This window comes from Pseudoliparis swirei, chromosome 16 (genome assembly GCF_029220125.1).
Source record: "Pseudoliparis swirei isolate HS2019 ecotype Mariana Trench chromosome 16, NWPU_hadal_v1, whole genome shotgun sequence".
Lineage (NCBI taxonomy): Eukaryota > Metazoa > Chordata > Actinopteri > Perciformes > Liparidae > Pseudoliparis > Pseudoliparis swirei.
Window position 1 is genome coordinate 2,758,265 of NC_079403.1, and position 19,445 is coordinate 2,777,709.

The 19,445-nt window shown below is 42.8% G+C and overlaps 2 protein-coding genes across 5 annotated transcripts; one reads left to right on the top strand and one right to left on the bottom strand.

Moving 5' to 3' along the window:
- Positions 1–61: 61 nt before the first annotated feature.
- On the bottom strand, positions 62–13,338 carry si:ch211-230g15.5 (polyhomeotic-like protein 1). Its single transcript, XM_056433558.1, has 12 exons — positions 13,142–13,338; positions 9,473–10,116; positions 8,692–8,844; positions 8,012–8,107; positions 7,466–7,658; positions 4,786–6,222; positions 3,764–4,044; positions 3,363–3,630; positions 2,429–2,540; positions 2,191–2,311; positions 1,538–1,832; positions 62–664 (listed from the first exon to the last, which is right to left on the bottom strand). Exons 2-12 carry the CDS (start codon positions 10,097–10,099, stop codon positions 510–512), a joined length of 3,738 nt encoding a protein of 1,245 aa, XP_056289533.1. The 5' UTR covers positions 10,100–10,116; positions 13,142–13,338; the 3' UTR covers positions 62–509.
- Positions 13,281–18,173, top strand: zgc:194621 (uncharacterized protein LOC795037 homolog). Of its 4 annotated transcripts, none has more exons than XR_008834009.1 (5): positions 13,281–13,363; positions 16,430–16,488; positions 16,815–16,901; positions 17,007–17,083; positions 17,308–18,173. XR_008834009.1 is itself a non-coding variant. In XM_056433568.1 (5 exons), exons 1-5 carry the CDS (start codon positions 15,435–15,437, stop codon positions 17,365–17,367), a joined length of 711 nt encoding a protein of 236 aa, XP_056289543.1. In that variant the 5' UTR covers positions 14,838–15,434; the 3' UTR covers positions 17,368–18,173. The 4 variants fall into 4 exon arrangements, 2 of the variants coding, with proteins under 2 accessions (XP_056289543.1, XP_056289544.1); XR_008834008.1 differs by having other exon boundaries at positions 16,818–16,901; XM_056433568.1 differs by lacking the exon at positions 13,281–13,363 and adding an exon at positions 14,838–15,862.
- The last annotated feature ends 1,272 nt before the right edge of the window (positions 18,174–19,445 follow it).

Genomic DNA, 19,445 nt, shown 5'->3' on the forward strand with positions numbered 1-19,445 from the left:
CGTCCAGAATATTAAGTAATATAAAACATTAAACTTTCATGAATCACTTACAAAGTCTACGTATTATTATTATTATTATTTTTACACACACCGGTTATGTTAGAGCTACTGGATAGATTTGTCGTCGACGTCACAATCTAAAAAAACTAAATAGACAAATTCTTTGTATATATTAAATGTTTTAAATCCTGAATGAAATAGCTTCAAATTTACACTCTCCAGCAGCATGAAAAATGTACAGAAAGTTTTACAAAATCCCCCCGACCCCCCCTCTTCTGGTTTCCTGCTACAGTCAGAGCGCCCGTAAAACAGATGAAACTTCTTCTGGACTTCAGTTCCCATCTCCTAAGGCCACACCTCCATTTGTAATCTCTTTTTGTGACTTTGTTCTGTCGTCCTTGGTGTCAGCTTTGAGTTTTTCTTAAAAACTCTCTCTCTCTTCTCGCCCCGGCATCAGTCTCATTGTTCCTTGTTCTGTCAGTCTGTGTCTCTCTCTCTCGCTCTCTCTCTCACTGGTTCTTCAGTGCGTTGATGTGAGCACAGATCTTGAGAGCCGGACCCAGTTTGATGCTCATGCTGGTCATCAGGTGGTCCTCCGTCAGCAGCAGCAGAGCTTGGCCATCGATCTCCTGCAGCCGGAACGCTTCGGCCACGTCGCCGCAGCCTGAGACACAAAGGCACCGGTCACTCCTCACTCCTCACTCCTCTCTTCATTTTCATTATTATTGTTTACATGATTTGCATTTCTCGACTTTTTGGTTGTTTTTGCAGCGTTGGGTTTTATTTTCCCAAGTTTACAGATTTTTATTTATTTTTGGAAATAAAACAGATAAACTACACAACTTCATTTTGATACTGTGTTGGTCCAAAATTATAATAATTTAAAAAAAGAAAACTTTTTTGTTTTTGTTTTAAATATCTAGAAAAAATTCCATTACGAAATATTAAAGACAAAATATTTAAAAATCGTTAAATTAAAAAATATAAAACAAGAAATATAAAGAAAATATATATATTAGAATGAGAATATCCAAAAATATGAAATTTAAAAATCCAATTTTTTTTGTATGTATTCGAAAGAAAATACAAAAAAATCATTAAATTAAAAAATATGAACCAAGAGATAAACAAAAAAAAGACTATTAGAAAGAAAATATAAAAAAATCTTTAAATGAACAATAACAAAATTTATTGGAAAGAAAATATAAAAAAATCATTCAATATAAAAATATGAAACAAGAAATAAACAATTAAAAAAAATATTCGAAAGAAAATATTAAAAATCATTAAATAAAAAAATATAAAACAATAAAAAAACAATTATAAAAAAATGTATTCGAAAGAAAATATATTTTAACAAATACTAATATTAAATTATTATTATATTAAATGATAAAAGAATGATAATAAATAAGATAACACCAACACCTAGCACATGTGAGGAAGTTTCCCGTCTTTACGAGGCGCCAGAGAAGCAGTATCGAGAATTATTTAATGTAAAAACGTTAAAGGTGTCGGAACTCTAGAGGTCATTCACCTGGCAGCGTGTGAATGAAGGTCGTCACGTCCTCCACGCTCCACTGGGAGGGGCCGGGTTTGAAGGTGCTGGTGGGGGTGGTCAGTGGGGGGGCGGACGACCTCCTCGCCGCCCTCCGTGCCGCCCGGCGCTCCATCCGGGCCGTCATCGCGACGGCAGGGTCCTCCTCCTCCTTCCCGTCATCTTCCTCCTCCTCCTCTCTTCCTCCCTCGGTGTCCTGCTCCATGTCTTCATCCTCCTCCTCCTCGTCTGCCGCCTCCTTCTCACGCCGCCCGGCGCTCCAGAGATCACGAGACTGCAGATATTTAATATTTTAATAAATTGCATTGCTTAAATGTGTATTCACTTATTTTAGTTGTATAATTGTTATTTTAATTGATTTAATTCAGTTGAACTACTGCTATTATTACATTCATAACACTGTTAGCTCTCAAGCTAATAAGTGAAACGTGAGTTTATTTTATTATTGTTTTTGTCCAACTTCAGTTTCAAAGATCAAGAATAACTTACAGTATTTAATCATAAAAGTAATTAATAATAATAATCCATGTTGAAGCCCTAACTGTGTGAGATGTTCTTTATATTTGAAGTGAAACTAGTGGCTTCATAACGTATCAGTGTTTTAAACTGGTGGTGAGTTCATGGTCCCCTACCAGTCGTAGGAGAAGAGGCTTCCCAGGAACAGACTCCGCCCTGTTCAGGACTGGGCGTGGCCTATCGGACCGACTACTCGCACTCAGCGCGCGCAGACGCTTCGTCAGACGAACGTTGAACCTGACGAAGAAAAGAAAAAGAGTGATTCCCACGCGCGCGCGCGCGCCTCTTTACACAACACCACATCCTTTGAAAAGGCGCGAGGCAGCTCCCGGCCAATCGCATCGCGCGTCTCACCCGCGCGCACAGGAAGTGGAGCAGAAGCGCTTGGACCGCATGAAGTTGTGGGCGTGGCCTCGCTTCCCGCAGAACTGGCAGTGCAGCACGGTCCTGTCGCGGTGCGCCGACCCTGCGCGCGAGAGACACGTGATCAACCGCTGCTTCAAGACCCGTTATCTGTAGGTTAGTACTTCCGGGTTGCAGCGGAGGGCAGTTGGATGATCCCGGCTGCTAAAATAACCCTTATTTAGTTTATTTATTCATTTAAAAACAATTGTATATAACATTGTGATAATTGTTGAGCTGTTCTAACAAAATACAAGTTTAGAAATAATAATTTAGACTTCTATAGCGCTTTTATATGTACACAAAGACGCTTAAAGAAATGGACCAATCAGGTGTTGAAGGAAGTCAATAAAATAAATTATCAAAATAAAAGCTCAGTTATTGATCCCCATTTTCTAATTTACAGATTCAGTTTGTGTTGTTATTTACATTGATGTTTACATATTGTATGAGTTTAACGCACACATCTTGCTTTTGTCATTTCCTTGTATTCTTCTCATATACTTATATATCATGCTTATTATTTAAAATTGACATCCTTAATTTTGATATTACGTTGCCCTTTATTTAGATTTTGCAACGTACACATTTCACCACATGGATCATCTGATTTTGTTGTTTTTCCAGCTGCAGACGCATCACAAATACTTATTGTGAATTGATTAGTTGATTATTGATTATTTGGGAAAACAAACAAACTTGATTAGTCAGTAGAAATTAGTAGTGAAAATGCTTCTGCTATTTTTATATCACTGTAAATGAAAAGAACTGTTAAATATAATGTTATATATATAATAAATTAAATAAATATGAATCATATTAAATATTATTACTTTTTGTCTTCATGACTCAGTTTGTTGTCACGTGACTTTTTTCAGACTCTTACGGTTGCCGTGGTTATCGGTGTTCCCGGCTCCCTCGGCCTCCGACTCGCTGGAGCGCATCGCTTGTTTCGTGGCGTCCGGCGTGGCGTCCGGCGTGGAGTCCAGCAACGCGTCCGGCAACGCGTCCGGCAACGCGTCCGGCAACGCGTCCGGCAACGCGTCCAGTACCGCGACCGGCAACATGTCCGGCAACGCTGAGCTCCCATTGGTCCCGTTCACCTCCTCCGGTTGGGTCACCTGCTTCTGAACCAGCAGGGACGAGCGGTTCACCTGCGACGAACATTACATCACGTAAAATGTCAACTAAATGAACCGACTCAGCATATTGTCAATAAACAATATTTAGCTGACATTATGGATCCCGGCATAGTTCCTGTGTGTGTGTGTGTGTGTGTGTGCGTACAGGAAACGGTTGCAGCCCCTCCTGGATGACGAAGCCCTCCACCAGGTGAGTCAGAACCTGCCGCCCCTCAGGCCACGCCCTCGGCTCCCAGGGACCGCCCGCCGATTGGTCGGAGCTCTCGGACTCGTCTCCCGACTGGCCGAGAAGCCCCGCCTCTGCTTTGGCCGGGCGCCGCGACCTGCCGAGGGCGGTCCGAGCGGGGAGGAGGGGGGGAGGATTTTCTGTCGAGGGGGTGAGGAAGGGCGAGGAGGGGGGGGACTGGGAGGAGAGGCTGGACAGCGCTGGGAGGAGCAAAGACAGGAATCAATAATCAATACAGAGATCTCAAGAGTTTTATTTTAAGATGAGAAGTTAAGAAGTGATCGGATGTGGTCGAAAGTATTTCACGATCTTTTCCAAAACTTCACTCAGTATTTAACGATCTTTTATTAAACCTAACTAAGTATTTAACGATCTTTTCCTAAACCTAACTTATTATTTTACGATCTTTTAGGAAACTTCACTCAGTATTTCACGATCTTTTCCTAAACCCAACTAAGTATTTTCCAATCTTTCCTAAACCTAACTAAGTATTTTCCGATCTTTTAAGAAACTTCACTCATTATTTCACGATCTTTTCCTAATCCTAAATAAGTATTTTACGATCTTTTAAAAAACTTCCCTAAGTATCTCACGATCTTTTCCCAAACCTAACTATTTTACGATCTTTTAAAAAACTACGTATTTGAGGCTTTTATTCAGCCAAACTAAATATTTTTTACGATCTTTTATTAAACCTCGGTATTTTATGATCTTTTAAGAAACTTCACTCAGTATTTCACGATCTTTTATTAAACCTAACTAAGTATTTTACAATCTTTTATTAATCCTAAGTATTTCACAATCTTTTCTTCAACCTAACGAAGTATTTCACGATCTTTTTCCCTTTGAAGGTGAAAGTTTCCGTAACAAGCGTATTTTAACCCGTGTTCGGCCCGTTGTACGAGGGTCTCCTCGTGGGCGGGTCGTGCCCTCGGCGTTACCTGACTGGTTGTCGGACTGCATGGACATGTCCTCACAGAAGTCCTCCTGGGAGACCGGCTGCAGGTCCCGATGAGACTCTGGTGGCCTTGGACTTTGGAGAGAGACCTCCGGGACTGGAGCTGGTACTGGGACTCGTACTAGAGCTGGTACTGGGGCTGGTACTGGGGCTGGTAGTGGGGCTGGTAGTGGGACTGTTACTGGGACTGGAGCTGGTACTGGGACTCGTACTAGAGCTGGTACTGGGACTTGAGCTGGTACTGGTAGTGGGGCTGTTACTGGGACTGGTACTGAGACTGGTACTGGTAGTGGGGCTGTTACTGGGGCTCTTGCTGAGGCTCTGACTGGGGCTGTTACTGGGACTGGTAGTAGGGCTCTTACGAGAGCTGTTACTGGGTCTGTTACCGGGACTGGTACCGGTAGCGGGGCTGTTACTGGGGCTCTTGCTGGGGCTCTTACTGGGACTGGTACTGGGACTCTTATTAGAGCTGTTACAGGCGCTGTACCTGGTACTGGGGCTGTACCTGGTACTGGGGCTGTTACTGGAATGAGACCCAGGACGTGTTTCGGTTCCACGCCGGACTCTTTAACGGCGTCGGGCGTGGAGGTCAGATCCATCTTCTGTCCCTGGTGGAGAACCTGACCGGTCCGGTTCTCAGACTGGTCCATGGGCGTCTCTCCCGTCTCCTCCTCCGCCATCTTTTTCTCCTCACCTCTCTCTCCGTCACCCCGGCCCTCCTCAGTCACCTCCATCTGCTCTTCCTCTCCGGCCGTCTCCACTTCCTGGTCCCTGCGACCGCCGAGGCCTCCCTCCGGCGGTTTCTCCTCCCTCTTCTCCCTGTGGTCGCCCCTCCCCTCCCTGTGGTCGCCCCTCCCCCCCCTCGGGTCCTTACCGACGCTCGCCTCCCCTCTGCCTCGCGCCTTCTCCCGCTGCTCCTCGCCGTCCCTCGGCTCTCCTCTCCGGGTCGCGGTCTGAGGGCCGGGTTGACTCGGAGGCGACGACGGACTCAGGAGGGACGGAGGCGAGGTGTTTTTTGTCAACGACGGGCTGAGAGGAAGAGGAAGCACGCCGGCGCTCAGCGTCCTCTTCGATTGGCCGGACGGCTCGGCGACGGGCGACGCCGACCGCACGGCGTGGCCGTACGTGCAGGGTTGGCGACCCGAAGAGAGGGCGATGATCTGCAGCTGCCTCGCCGCGGACGGCGAGCGCTCGAAGCGGGACGAGGCCGACGGGGGGGTGGCGGCGACGGACGGCGGGCCGCGCTGCGATTGGCCCGTCTGAGGCGGCGGGCGACCGCTCGGCCCGGGCGGCTGCGGCCTGGCGGCGGCGGCGATTGGCTGCAGGGGCGAGGTCTGGCGCGGCGCCGCCGCCCTGTTGTGACCGTTTGGAGAATGGAGGCGGGGCCTCAGGGGGACGGCTCGGACCGGAGAGTAAAGAGCTGCAAGAAAGAAACGCAGGTGAAGTTCACACCTGCAGCTCGGAGCTCCGATGTCTTTCATGAGCCCCCGGCCCTTTAAGAGGACATTGCTATAACATGTGAGGGCTCAAATAAACCAGATCGGCGGGTTCCCACGTGTACTCAGCGCAGGTTGCATTCATAATGTTTATTATTTGTTATATTTATAATGTTCTAGGAGGTCTAAGAGGGAAATATCTGATGTTATTTAGCTTGAATTAAAGTAAAAACATATTTAATTTAGATTAAAGACCCTGTTTCTGTCCCTATTTAGTAATGGCAAAAAAATAAATGCTCCCAAAAATACAGAAATGTGCAATAATATACACTACCGTTCAAAAGTTTGGGGTCACTTAGAAATGTCTTTATTTTTCAAAGAAAAGCACTGTTTTTTTCAATAAAGATAATCAAAAATACACACTGTACATTGTTAATGTGGTAAATGACTATTCTAGGTGGAAACGTCTGGTTTCTAATGAAATATCTCCAGAGGTGTATAGAGGCCCATTTCCATCAACGATCACTCCAGTGTTCTAATGGTACATTGTGTTTGCTAATCGCCTTAGAAGACTAATGTCTGATTAGAAAACCCTTGTGCAATTATGTTAGCACAGCTGAAAACAGTTATGCTGGTGATATAAGCTATACAACTGGCCTTCCTTTGAGCTTGAAGTTTGAAGAACAAAATTAATACTTCAAATATTAATCATTATTTCTAACCTTGTCAATGTCTTGACTATATTTTCTCTTCAATTTTCAATTCATTTGATAAATAAAAGTGAGTTTTCATGGAAGACATGAAATTGTCTGGATGACCCCAAACTTTTGAACAGTAGTGTATATTTATTTCATTGGACCGATTGGTTGGAAAATGTAATGAATTAATAATTGTAAAAAATCTTTTGCTGTTGTTATTTTATGAATGAAACAGAATTTCATCTTCTGCTTTAATAAAACGGAAGCTCACGAATCGTAGGATTATGTTCCTTAATTATTAAATTAGTGGTAAATATTCTTAATAAAATAAATGTGACACAATATTGCATTTGTAATTATTTTAATTGACATTAAAATGGAAACCCAATGACTAATTTAATCATAAATCGACGAACCGAAACCTGAAATATGCTGATCACGTCAAACCCAAATAAAACAGGAAGTCTGTGAGATCTTTCTCCCTCCTCCTCCTCCTCCTCCTCATGAGGGTGGGGGAGGGGACACCTACTTGGAGGCATGACGGAGAGGTGGCGTCCGGGCGCGTTCGGGCACTCCGGTGCGGCGGCGTCGGGCTGCGGTCGTGGCCTGAGGGGGGGGAAGAGGGGGGCGTGGGGGCGAGAGAGGGGAGGCGGCTTGAGGCGAAGGGAGGGAGGGATGGTGAGGGCCCCGGGGGGGGGAGGCCTCAGGGTGAGACTCTGGAGCTGGAGAAGGGAGACAGAAGGAAACATCGGTTACAATCCTGGAACATCTGGTTTACTTTCAGGCTTTCAGAGCCAAGGAAATGTCTGTTTGAGCCAGGCTAGCTTTTTGCCTCCGTTTCCAGTCTTTGTGCTAAGCTACGCTAACCGGCTCCATATTCAACACGCAGGTGTGAGAGAGGTATACATCTTCTTATCAGCTCTACTCCAGAAAGCAGAATAAGCATATATATATATATCTATTTATATATATATATATATACACAGCACTTTTTTTTTACAGCCAGGAAAAGAAAGCTCGACAGTAAATAAAAGGGGCGGGGCTTAGCGAAGGGGTCAGTAGGTCGGCTGCTCACCGTCACAGAGGCAGGGTTAGAGGAAGGAGGAGAGGAGGAAGAGGGGGAGGAAGAGGAGGAGGACAGGGAAGGTCGCATGGCAGACGTAAGAATCAGCTGCAGGAGGAAAAAGGAGAGAGGAAACAGGGGAGGAAATAAAAAGAGGAGAGAAAGAAGTTAAAGCAAAGAGTCGAGAAGATGAAGATGTGTGAGGACTTATATTAGACTCGGTCCAGTTTACGGTCTTCGTGAATACAAAAATAAGGTTTTTAAAACACTATTTTTCATATTTTATTGTTCAGACTTGAGATATGAAACTATCTTTAAAAACAGCCCACAGATATTTACTTTAATCCTTAATTAAAAGAAGAAGTTTTTAATCAATCAAACCGGAGATGGTGCATTTGTTGGGGGACTATTTTCAGCGGTGGATTAATAAAAAAATTGAATATAATATTGTTAAGTGTGTTTTCTTTAGCAAATAATCACCTGAAAATAAGATTCATTGTGTTTTTTTAATTTGTGTTACTCAAAACCGTGAGGTTTACATTTTCAAGCTTCTGTATTTCCTATGCAACCTGAATGCATCATCATCTCGTTCTGATACTGGAGGTGTTTTGCCGGATTAGATGCAGGCGTCTATGTGTGTGTGTGTGTGGTTTGGTGTGTGTGTGTGTGTGTGTGGCTGAGACTATGTTTACCATCTGAGCTCTCAGCAGCACCTGGTCTGGACCAGACCCCTTGAGACCTTTCCCCAGGAGCAATGTATGCTGGGATACCCTCTGCCTCACCGGAGACAGGCTCTGATTGGCTCGCACAAGACCAGGTGTGCCCGCAGGATGAGCCTGTGGTACCTGGAACAGAAAGAGGAGGAGGGGGGGGGGGGTCAGGAAGAGCTTTTAGAAACATGTCCATAGTAATAAAGACTGTGATTGTGTGCGTGTGAATAAACATTTAAAATGATGTTTTAAAGAGTTAATTTGTTTTAATTTGTTACATCGTCATATTATTTTAATCATCTTTCTTTACCTAGTAATATATATATATATATATTACTAGGTAAAGAAAGATGATATATATATATATATATTTATAATATCACCATGAATACTATAGACATACAATTCTATTTACGTAATAGAGGAATAATATGTATGATATTATTACATAATATGAATGACGGTAAATACAAAACATTCAATATCTTCCACCATCTAATTTATTACGTAATGTATTTTACATTATTAGCTCTTGGAAAATACATGAAGTGACGACATTAAAGCAACAACCTGTAAGAACATGCGGGAGTGATTATTACACTTTGTTAAAGTATAAATATATAAAATATAAAATAAAACTAATGAGCCGTGATGTGTTGATTATTCCTTAGAGGCGCTGGATGGAAGGCTAGCTGTTTCCATCAGTTTCAATGCTTTATGCTAAGCTACGCTGTGGTGTCGAGGCGTGGTGCTTCCCGCTCACCTGTCTGCCAGGTGGGCTCGCCGGCGTGTGAAAGGGCGTGATTGGTGTGGAGGTCGTCATGGTTACGGGCCTCGTGTTCCCATTGGTCAGGCCGGCGGAGGTCTTGGTTGACACGCCGGCGGCGCTGCTGTGCGTTGCAGGAGAAGAAGAAGGAGGAGGAGGAGGAGGAGGATGGATGAGGAGGGGCGAGGTGGTGCTGGACGCAACCGGGGAGGAAGAGGAGGAAAGGGGAAGAAGAAGAAGAGAGGGCGGGGTTTGTTTGGGGGGAGATGTTTTGGGGGCGCCCGGCGGGGAGGGGAGGATGGGGCGGGAGTACGTGCGGAGGGCGGCGGTTGCAGTGGTGGTGAGTTTAGGTGGAGCCGGGACCAGGATGTGGGGAGATGGAGCCAACGCCGCCGCCGCCGCCGCCGCTTTGGGGGCGTGGCCGGCGGAGACGGAGGGCGCCGGGGTGAGAGGGGGAGGAGGGGAGGAGGTGGTGGGCGTCAGCGTGGGCGCCGGGGAGTCCAGCAGCATGGGGTTGGGCGTGAGCCGAGGAGGGGTGGGGGTCGAGTCCGGCGCCGCGGCGCTGCTTCCGTTGGCGGCCTCGCCGCGTTCCGATTGGCTCTGGCGAACCGGCTCCCGGTCCATGCTGACACTGTGGCGCTCTGCAACACACGTGAGGCGTGTTTGATTCTTCATAAATCATTTTTTAAACACGCTGTTGATGTGCGACTCCGTCATTGAAACATTAAAACCGTAATCTCATATAAAACAGCTTAAAATATCATTTGTACAAAACTTTATTGATCACGCTCAGAAACAAAGCGGAAAAAAGTCAGATTGCGTCGATCTGAAAAAAAAGGGGGAAAGAAATTGCAAAGCATGTTATCGTCATACTCGCAAGACAGCGTGATGAAATCAAACCGTCAAACTACTAGCTCCGCCTCTTTCCTGGCTGGTTACAGCTCTTTGAAGAAACACCAGCGGAAAAATAAATGCGACATTTCTTTCTTTGGTCTCTTTTTTTTCGTCCTCCAGAAGATGGAGGCGATTTACTGGATTGTTTTTTGCGTTGTATTTCAATAAAACGTGCGTGAAATAGATCATTATTAAAAAGCCAAATATTTAAACACCCGTCCTGACCTCCGGGGGGGATTGAACAAAGACCCCCGCTGCATCCCAGAATGCACCTCTGAAGTTGAACACCTCCACCGAGCGAGTCCTCGTACGGCGACCTCACACCTCTTGGAGGTTTCTTTCTTTTGTTTTTGAGATTCACGTTACAAACGTGACGATCGTGATTTAGATGAAACTAGAAAGAAGGACATGAACATGTCCACCTGCATGCAGAGAGAATAATCCAGAATCATAGTAAATCATTTACCTGATGGAGGACTCTGAGGACATTTAGCTGATTGTTTGACTTCAGTAACATTTTGAATGAAGGACTTTATTAGTGGAGTATTTTCAGTATTAGTACTTTTACCCTTAAATCAAGCTGTATTGTATTTCATTAAGAATTCCTTCTTTAGCCAAAATATTGCAGCAATCAAGGCAACAATGAATTCATATTTTATTTAATATAAACATGTTTTTTACAATTACTTTATTTTTTGTCGACTGAATCTAAAACAAACTGTTTAGTGGGATAAAAAGTTAATATAATATAAATATATATACTCCGTATCGATACAATGTTGCCACGCAAAATATGTCCATAATAATCTGTCCATACTTTGCCGTGTACATTTGTTTATATTTAGTTGAATGCTCATAATTTTAATAATGAAAGACTTATTTCCTGTATGTTACACATCTCTGGTAAACACAGGTAACTAAAGCATTTAAAGGTTTAATTTGTGGATTAAATCGACTCATCGATGAGTCAACGAACAGTTTCTTTGCTCTAAAATCACGAGCTCCTCAAACTCTGGGTGATTTCTGAAAATAGATTTTTTTTTTTTTTAAAACACTAGCAACAAAAAACAAACAAGGTGGAAGTGTGCTAACAATAAAACCAGTGGCGGCTGGTGACATTTGGGGGGGGGGGGGGCGCAGTTGGGTGACGCGGTTTAAATATCACTCAACAATGAGAAGAAAAGAGGTTTTGAGTAGAATATTGTAAAAAACAAAGCTTTATTTCAAGAACACAGCGTGCTCAACACTGTCCAATAACAACTATCAACACACTGTGACTTTAGCATGAGAGGTTCAGAGCAGCTTTAAGGAACATTGGGTTGGGTTTCAGAGGTTTACAGAATAAAAGAGTTTCACCCTCACATGAAAGAGGTTCAGAGCAGAATAGAGTCAGAAAGAGATCACATGTTACATTGGGTGACAGAGTAGAGCCACGACTGTAAAGACAAGTAGCTCCTCTCTCTAAAGTTGGCAAACTTCTCCATAACTCTCTGGTTAAAGTCATCATGTCTGTAACCAGCCTCCATTATTCTGGAGGGAATGTGTCTGTTTCAGAACTTCTTCGTTGTGTTTTCGATGCCAGTTCGGTCTCCTTCTGCTGCTCTGCAAACAGGGTTAGCTTCATGCTGTTAGCTCGTTAGCTTCATGCTGTTAGCTCGTTAGCTTCATGCTCTTAGCTAGATAACTGCGGCAAGATTCGTGCTTTACACTTGTCTGAAGCTCTGTAGACCCCTCCCCCCGTTGTAGTCCAGAGAGTTTCAGTCCCAGGACTTTGGAACAACAGACAGGGGAAACTAAACAGCGCATTACTCACTGAGCCTCCAGCTGACAGCTCCGTTAGCTACCTGCTCGCGTAGTTCGGTGGAGCTCTCTGGCTGAGGGAACGATACCGGTCTCTGATTGGCCGAATAGTCCAATCACGTGAAATAAGAAACGATGTGATTGGCCAGGGCGCACATTTTTGTGCCCCAAGATTCACGTTTCATCCGCCAAGACCGCCAATGAGAAGCCGTCCTTGCCGAAACGACCGTGAAATGTTTGCTCGCTGCCGTACACACGTTGGGCCCCCCGAAAATGGTGATGAGTGGCGATATATTATTGATGTAACATTTAACTTAAGTGGTTGTTGACAGGGGCTTACGGTCTCCCACACACATATAGCGCGTCAACACGGTATATTTACTATTTCAATGATTTGGTATATAATGTTTTTTGACAGGATATATTATATTTTTCTTCATTTTTTTTTTTTTCATCTCAAAATGTTAAGAGGGGCGGCGCCCTCTATGGACGCACCGCCACTGAATAAAAGGACTGATAAACATAGACATGTTGCCTAATGCATCAACAGAGGAAGTTCTGGTCCCAGTGTGGCTCCAAGCCCCCCCCCCTCCTGCAGAATGAGCACCTATCGTCACAATGCCTAGACACCTATATGCATGTGGAAGTGTGTGCACTATCTCGTGTGGTTTTTTTTTAAGGAAGCGAAGGGGGGTAGGGGGGGGGCAGGTGTCACTCGCGCAGCCAGATGCTGACATCTGGCCCGATGACGACGACGACGGACGGACACGGATGATGACACTGAACGCGTCGCGCGGCGGTCGCGTTGACAGCTAGGCCAGAGAGCACGTGACGAGCAGCGGGAGAGCAGATGGAGGCTACAGGCCTCCACAGGGGGGGCGTCTCATGATAATAAACATTCATGTTATGGAGGGGGGGGGGCTAAACGGTCATGTCCACGTTCTGCGTAAAAGGAGCGCTCCGGCCACTCACCCCCTCCCGCGCGTGTAATCGGCGTCGTCCTGCAGGTTATTCCCGGTGCGGTCCATCCGGGACGGAACGCATGCTCGGGAGGTGTCCGTGTGTCCGGTGAGGGTCCGGTGGTCTCCGGTGTTATTGTGATGTCCTGCAGCGGCGGCAGCAGCGGGGTCGACAGGCTGGAACGGGGCGTGTATGAAGCTTCACTTCCTCGTCTGACAGCGCACGAGCTGCGAAGTGAGCGTCACTCCCCACCCCCCTCCCCTCCCGACGACACACACCGAGCCTCTTATTATCTTTTAGCCTTTAAGCTCCAGAAGAAAAGCAACACGCGCGCGCACAAAAAACAACAGAAAACACAACGTGTGTGTGTGTGTGTGACGCACTTTGGGTTTCATCACATCCAGGGCCGTAGATCCAGCATCCAGTAAAGGGGGGGGGGGTGTTGTGGTTATCGTTCTGCTGGTGGACCCCCACCTTCCACACCTGCCGGGGTCTGCGGCTCAGGGAGGGAAGGGGAAGGAGGGGGGGGGGGGGGCACCGTGTTGCGGGGGTCTCCGAGGGGCCTGGTTATATAGTCCGCGGGCGGAGGAACGCGATGGAGGCTCATTTTAACAGCGTGGCGGCGGCGACACAGCACCACGCACAGCTCAGGAGGACCGCGGAGGGTTTTCACCAAACCCGTTATTTATGTCATAAATACTTCATTATCCTGCACACGTGAGCGTGCACGGGTATAATAATACAATAATATAATATAAACACTGTTACGTTCTGCAGATCCACTCTCTGCAGAATGTAACAGTGTTTATTTTACATTATTGCATTATTATAAGAGATGCATTCGACCTTTTTGAAGTATTATGTATAATTATGCATACATCATAATTACAGATATATATGTAATATACATTTTAACATAACTCGCTGTTGAATAAATGTATCGTGGCATAAAAAGCACAATATTTGTTTCTTAAATGTAGTGGAATGTAAGTACAAAAGTACCTCATTTAATACTTTGGTGCATTTGTTACTTTGTTACTTTCCACCAAATGTAAATACACATTTATTATACACCTGTATTCTTAACCTGCAAAGGTTAGATTGTATCTTTAGTGTTGAGATATTCAAAAACAATATATATATAATGTACAACTATTCACCATATACTCATAAATAAAGTGTAAAGTGGCATAAAGTTGAAGTAATCAAGCTTACAGGACTGTCTCAGAAAATTAGAATATTGTGATGAAGTTCTTTATTTTCTGTAATGCAATTCAAAAAACAAAAATGTCATGCATTCTGGATTCATTACAAATCAACTGAAATATTGCAAGCCTTTTATTCTGATTTATTGCTGATTATGGCTTACAGCTTAAGAAAACTCAAATATCCTATCTCTAAATATTAGAATATCATGAAAAAGTATACTAGTAGGGTATTAAACAAATCACTTGAATTGTCTAATTAACTCGAAACACCTGCAAGGGTTTCCTGAGCCTTGACAAACACTCAGCTGTTATAAATCTTTTTTTTTACTTGGTCTGAGGAAATATTAAAATTTTATGAGATAGGATTTTAGAGTTTTCTTAAGCTGTAAGCCATAATCAGCAATATTAAAAGAATAAAAGGCTTGCAATATTTCAGTTGATTTGTAATGAATCCAGAATGCATGACATTTTTGTTTTTTTTATTGCATTACAGAAAATAAAGAACTTTATCACAATATTCTAATTTTCTGAGACAGTCCTGTACATTACATTAAAAATGAACTCGCACATATTTAGTTGTATATTCTGTATTGTAACCAATCAGCCCACCGTATGTGGTCACGTGGCCTCTGTAGCGTCGCGTGTCAGAAATCGGATGGGCATCTCTGATTGGACAGACGGCAGTCTGGCCTTCTAACAACAACTCCTCTGCTGCGTCACTGACGTTAATCTGCGGCTCCAGCCAACTCAACGTAAACACTACCGGAAACCACGCGGCTCTGTTTTCAAAATAAAATAAAGGTTGCGACTAACTAATAAGTTAATTCAATAATTACCGTCTTCATCGATCATGTAGTCTGTAAAATGTCCTAATACTCTAAACTGACAGTTTTGTATTCACGTTTCCTTTTTTCCTCTCATGACATTTTTTTAACGCAATATAACGTTTTATTTTGAAGGTTTACACCAGGACTTCCAATCCGGTTCCGTTTAACTTGACGTTTCAGTTGCTATGGCGCGACCACCATAGCAACCGAGCCACAGAGAAGGAAAAGCGTTTTTTTAAATTCGATTTTTAGGTGTACAATTGATAGAAGATGGCGGCTCTTTTTTCTAAAGAAATGAACGTCACTTTGACTTTAAAAATGCAAGACACAAAAGTGATCAAGTCAAAGCCCGGGGAGGTCACGAGGAAGCCCCTCGAGTTACCTACACCGGGGAAGGTGCGGGCGGTGACAGGGAGTGAGCTCAAAGTTCCCGCTGCGCATAAAAACCGCGCGACGAGCTGCGCGAAGCGTCCGCAGCCGGAGCGGCGCGAGGCGACCGCCGGAGCCCTCAAGCCGAGCCCCTCCGAGAGGAGGTCCCGGTCCAGCTCCACCACCGCGAAGACCACCACGAAACCGGACTACCGGGGGGCGACCAGCAGCTCCGTGAAGCGCGCGGCCGTGACCCCAAAGGGCCGCGAGAGGAGCGCCGCTCCGGGCCAGAAGGGGGCGCTGCAGCCGGGGGGCGCGAGACATGAGCGGTGAGACACGGAGAAGTGTTTATAGCCGAGACTTTATTCTTCTACAGAACATTTGTGACATGGATAAATTATCTTTATTGTGCAGGTTGTTGGGGGAGGCCAGTTTGATATAGTTGTGACTCAAAACAACCAAAACAAAGATGCAAAACTAGTCAAAACAACTCCAAAAGGATTTAAAATAAACACATGTAATGCAGAAAGAAAACAAGGAGACGCCACACAACCTAAAAGACACGAAACATACACAAAGAGATGTACAGAGCCAAATAATGAAATAAATTAAATGAATTGAATAAATAAAATACATTTAAGAAATAAAATACATTTAATAAAATAAATAAATTGAAATAAATAATACACGATTACTTATGACCAACACAGAGGCAAAAATACCGTAAACTGAAAGAACGGTGTAAAAAAAAAACACAGAAACAAAGACACGTAAGGGCCAATTAAATGGATTAATTAAACAACTGAAGAAATGGTTGGTATTATAGCCGTAAAAAATATATAAATAAAACTGAATGCCATCGATTAAATAAACCAAGGTGTGTTCTTCTGTTTCAGGCACGAAGCGTTCACGGTCATCGCCCCGAACCCCAAGACACGAAGAGACACTCAGAGAAGTAAGTGGTCACGTGTGAAGGATTCATATTGGGTTTCTTTAGGGACACTGGAACCAAGAGAGAAGGAGTCGTTCTCTAATGGACCTCTACAACCAGGAGTCGCCCCCTGGTGGTCAGTAGAGAGAATGCAGCTTTAAGACTTGTGTGTTTTAATCACACATAATATATATATATAATGTGTGTATATATATGTTTGTGTAGCATTATGACCATCCTTTATTCCCCAGTCCGTTATTCACATTTTCAAAAGTTTTGATTGTCTTTATATATATATATATTGACATGTAATGTAATATTAATTGTCATGTGACGTGTGATTGGTTAAGCAGAGGCGGAGGCGGAGCTCGTCGCTTTAGAGGAGCTTCGGCTGAGCAGAGCGATGGCTTATGTCTCCATTAACCCCAGCAGTGTTGGTGAGACACACACACACACACACAGGAATATTTCTCATGTTTTGATATAGTTATTGTTTTACATTCATCTGACTTGATTGTATGTGTGTGTGTGTGTGCACGCAGGTGGCTGTTTGAGTCTGGAGGAAGTGCGCTTGAAGCAGCAGCAGGAATTGATGCGAGCGAAGAGGAATCAGAAACCGGTCGGATAACTCATTCATTTATTTATTCTATAAAATAAATACAAAAAAATCATTCTTTTTAAAAATTTACTGCGCATTTAAAAACAAACTTAGACGCAAATGAAACGCTCACTTCTGTTTGGTGGGTGATTTATTTTATATAATTTTATTATGAATAAAAAGTCACAGCTCATTATTACATGTATTCATAGTGTTTATTTACCTTGTTGTTGTTGTTGTTGCAGGTGAGGAAGCAGCCGGTGGAGCAAACAGCTGTCCTGAACATCACATCCAAATATCAATAAAAACATGTATCTGAACACATCATTTATATACACAATGTAGTGTAATGTACAGAGTAGAATACAGAAATATACGTTTTCATTACAGCTGTTTAGGGGGTTTGTATGATGTATTTTGTATATAAAATGTATGTTAAAGTGTAATTTCACTGCAAATAACAACAATAATTAATTTCACTTTTACAATTGTTTGTATCTGGACAGGTTAATGTGTTGATGTATAACTAATCACACATGGATTCATTATTAATTAATCAATTAATGGACGTTGTTCCAGAATCAATGAAGCATTCAATTCATGCTGCAGTCGGATATCAAATCTGGTTTCAGCTGCTGCTGAGGCTCATGGGAAATGTAGTATTCAGCACCATTAAATACACTACACTTGAATATTATATTTGAAGATCAACCCTGTAAAGAAGTATACTGAATTATACTTTTGTAAGAGTTAAATGTACTTAAAGCATCAAAGTAAAAGTTCTCTATGGAGCCGGCTACAACAGATATATGTTTACTCATTATATAAATGTTTCATATAATTTGTACTTATAACCCATGACAGTAATATATTTAAATTATTGTATTAAATTTAATTTTATATTTTCTGTTTTTTTTGGATTTATTTTGTACATCTATTTTTTTTCTCCTGTCATATTTATTAATTTTCTACTTCCATTATTTCTCGATGTACTCCCTCCGTTAGTATAGAGGTATTTTATTGATATTTTCTCTGTATTGTTTAGTCTATAATATATGTATTTATTTATATATTTGTATTTTTCAAGAACTTAATAAAATATTTCTCTGAATCCGCTGTGGCTGTTTTTTGTCTGGGCAGATGAATGTGTTCAATAAAAAAAGTACAAATACTTCAGAATTGTACTTAAATACAGTATTTGAGTAAATGTACTTGGTTCCAATCCAAATACAAACTATGTTCAAGAAAAAGATTTTATTGCAGAGTAATAAAAAACCTGCGACATTAAATTGGCAATTATACTACATTTTTGGCAATCTAAAAAAAATAGCTCCCCTTGCTGTAGTAAAGTTTGGGGTAAATATCCATGGAATGAATTTAAGTAAATTAATCGTCCTGTGGCACACAAAAAATGGGTTCTTGTAGTTCTCTCGTCCACCAGCTGAGGTCGCTTTCTGTCTGTTTCGGAGGCGTAGAAGGCGCTCCTCTGGTGGGAGAGAGGGGGGGGGGGGCATATTGTGAAAATGCTTACTGGCTCGTGCTTGGAGAACATTTTGAACATTTAGTTCCCTCCAGAAATAAAACGTCAATATTATGATCTCAGAATAGATCTTGAAATAGCATAACAGAATGATGCGTTCACGGGCAGACACACTGTTTTTATTGGGTTGTCCTGACGTGACGCTGACTTTACATAACACGCATGTAAATAAAAGCACAGCTAAATGTCAGCGTCATGACTTTTTTGTATTATTATTTGTTCTCCTCCCTCTGGCATGCATCATGAGAATGTCATACTCGGTGAATGAAACACCCACAATGCGCATGCGTGAGAGATATTGCATTATTTGTAGTCGAAGCGGCCTGCAATTTTGTTTTGTGCCGCCATGCTTGTAGTCCAAACGGGGACGCCATTCTGTGACGCCGTCGCCGCGTTCAGGGAGCCCTCCTTTGCTCGGACGTTTTAATGCAGAGAAGCTTATTATATCATAGCACTACTTATAAGCTTATTATATCATGATTGTTTGGGGTGAAAAATAATGCACCTTACGTAACAAAGCGTATTATATATATATATATATATATATAATACGCTTTGTTATATATATATATATACTTTTTGAAAGATCGCATATTTTTGGCAACTAAAACTAAAAAGAGTAAATAAAAAAATAATTACTTATACTCGGAAATTCAAAGTGCTTTACAGGTGAACTGATAAAATAATACTAATAAAACATCAATAAACAAACCCCAACAAAAGAGGAACTACAAAATAACATGTACTCTGAATCTAATTAATATTCATTTAAGTAAAAAATACTTTAAATATATATGCATTTTTTAATTAATCAAATCAAATAAAATATTGAAAACGCAGCAT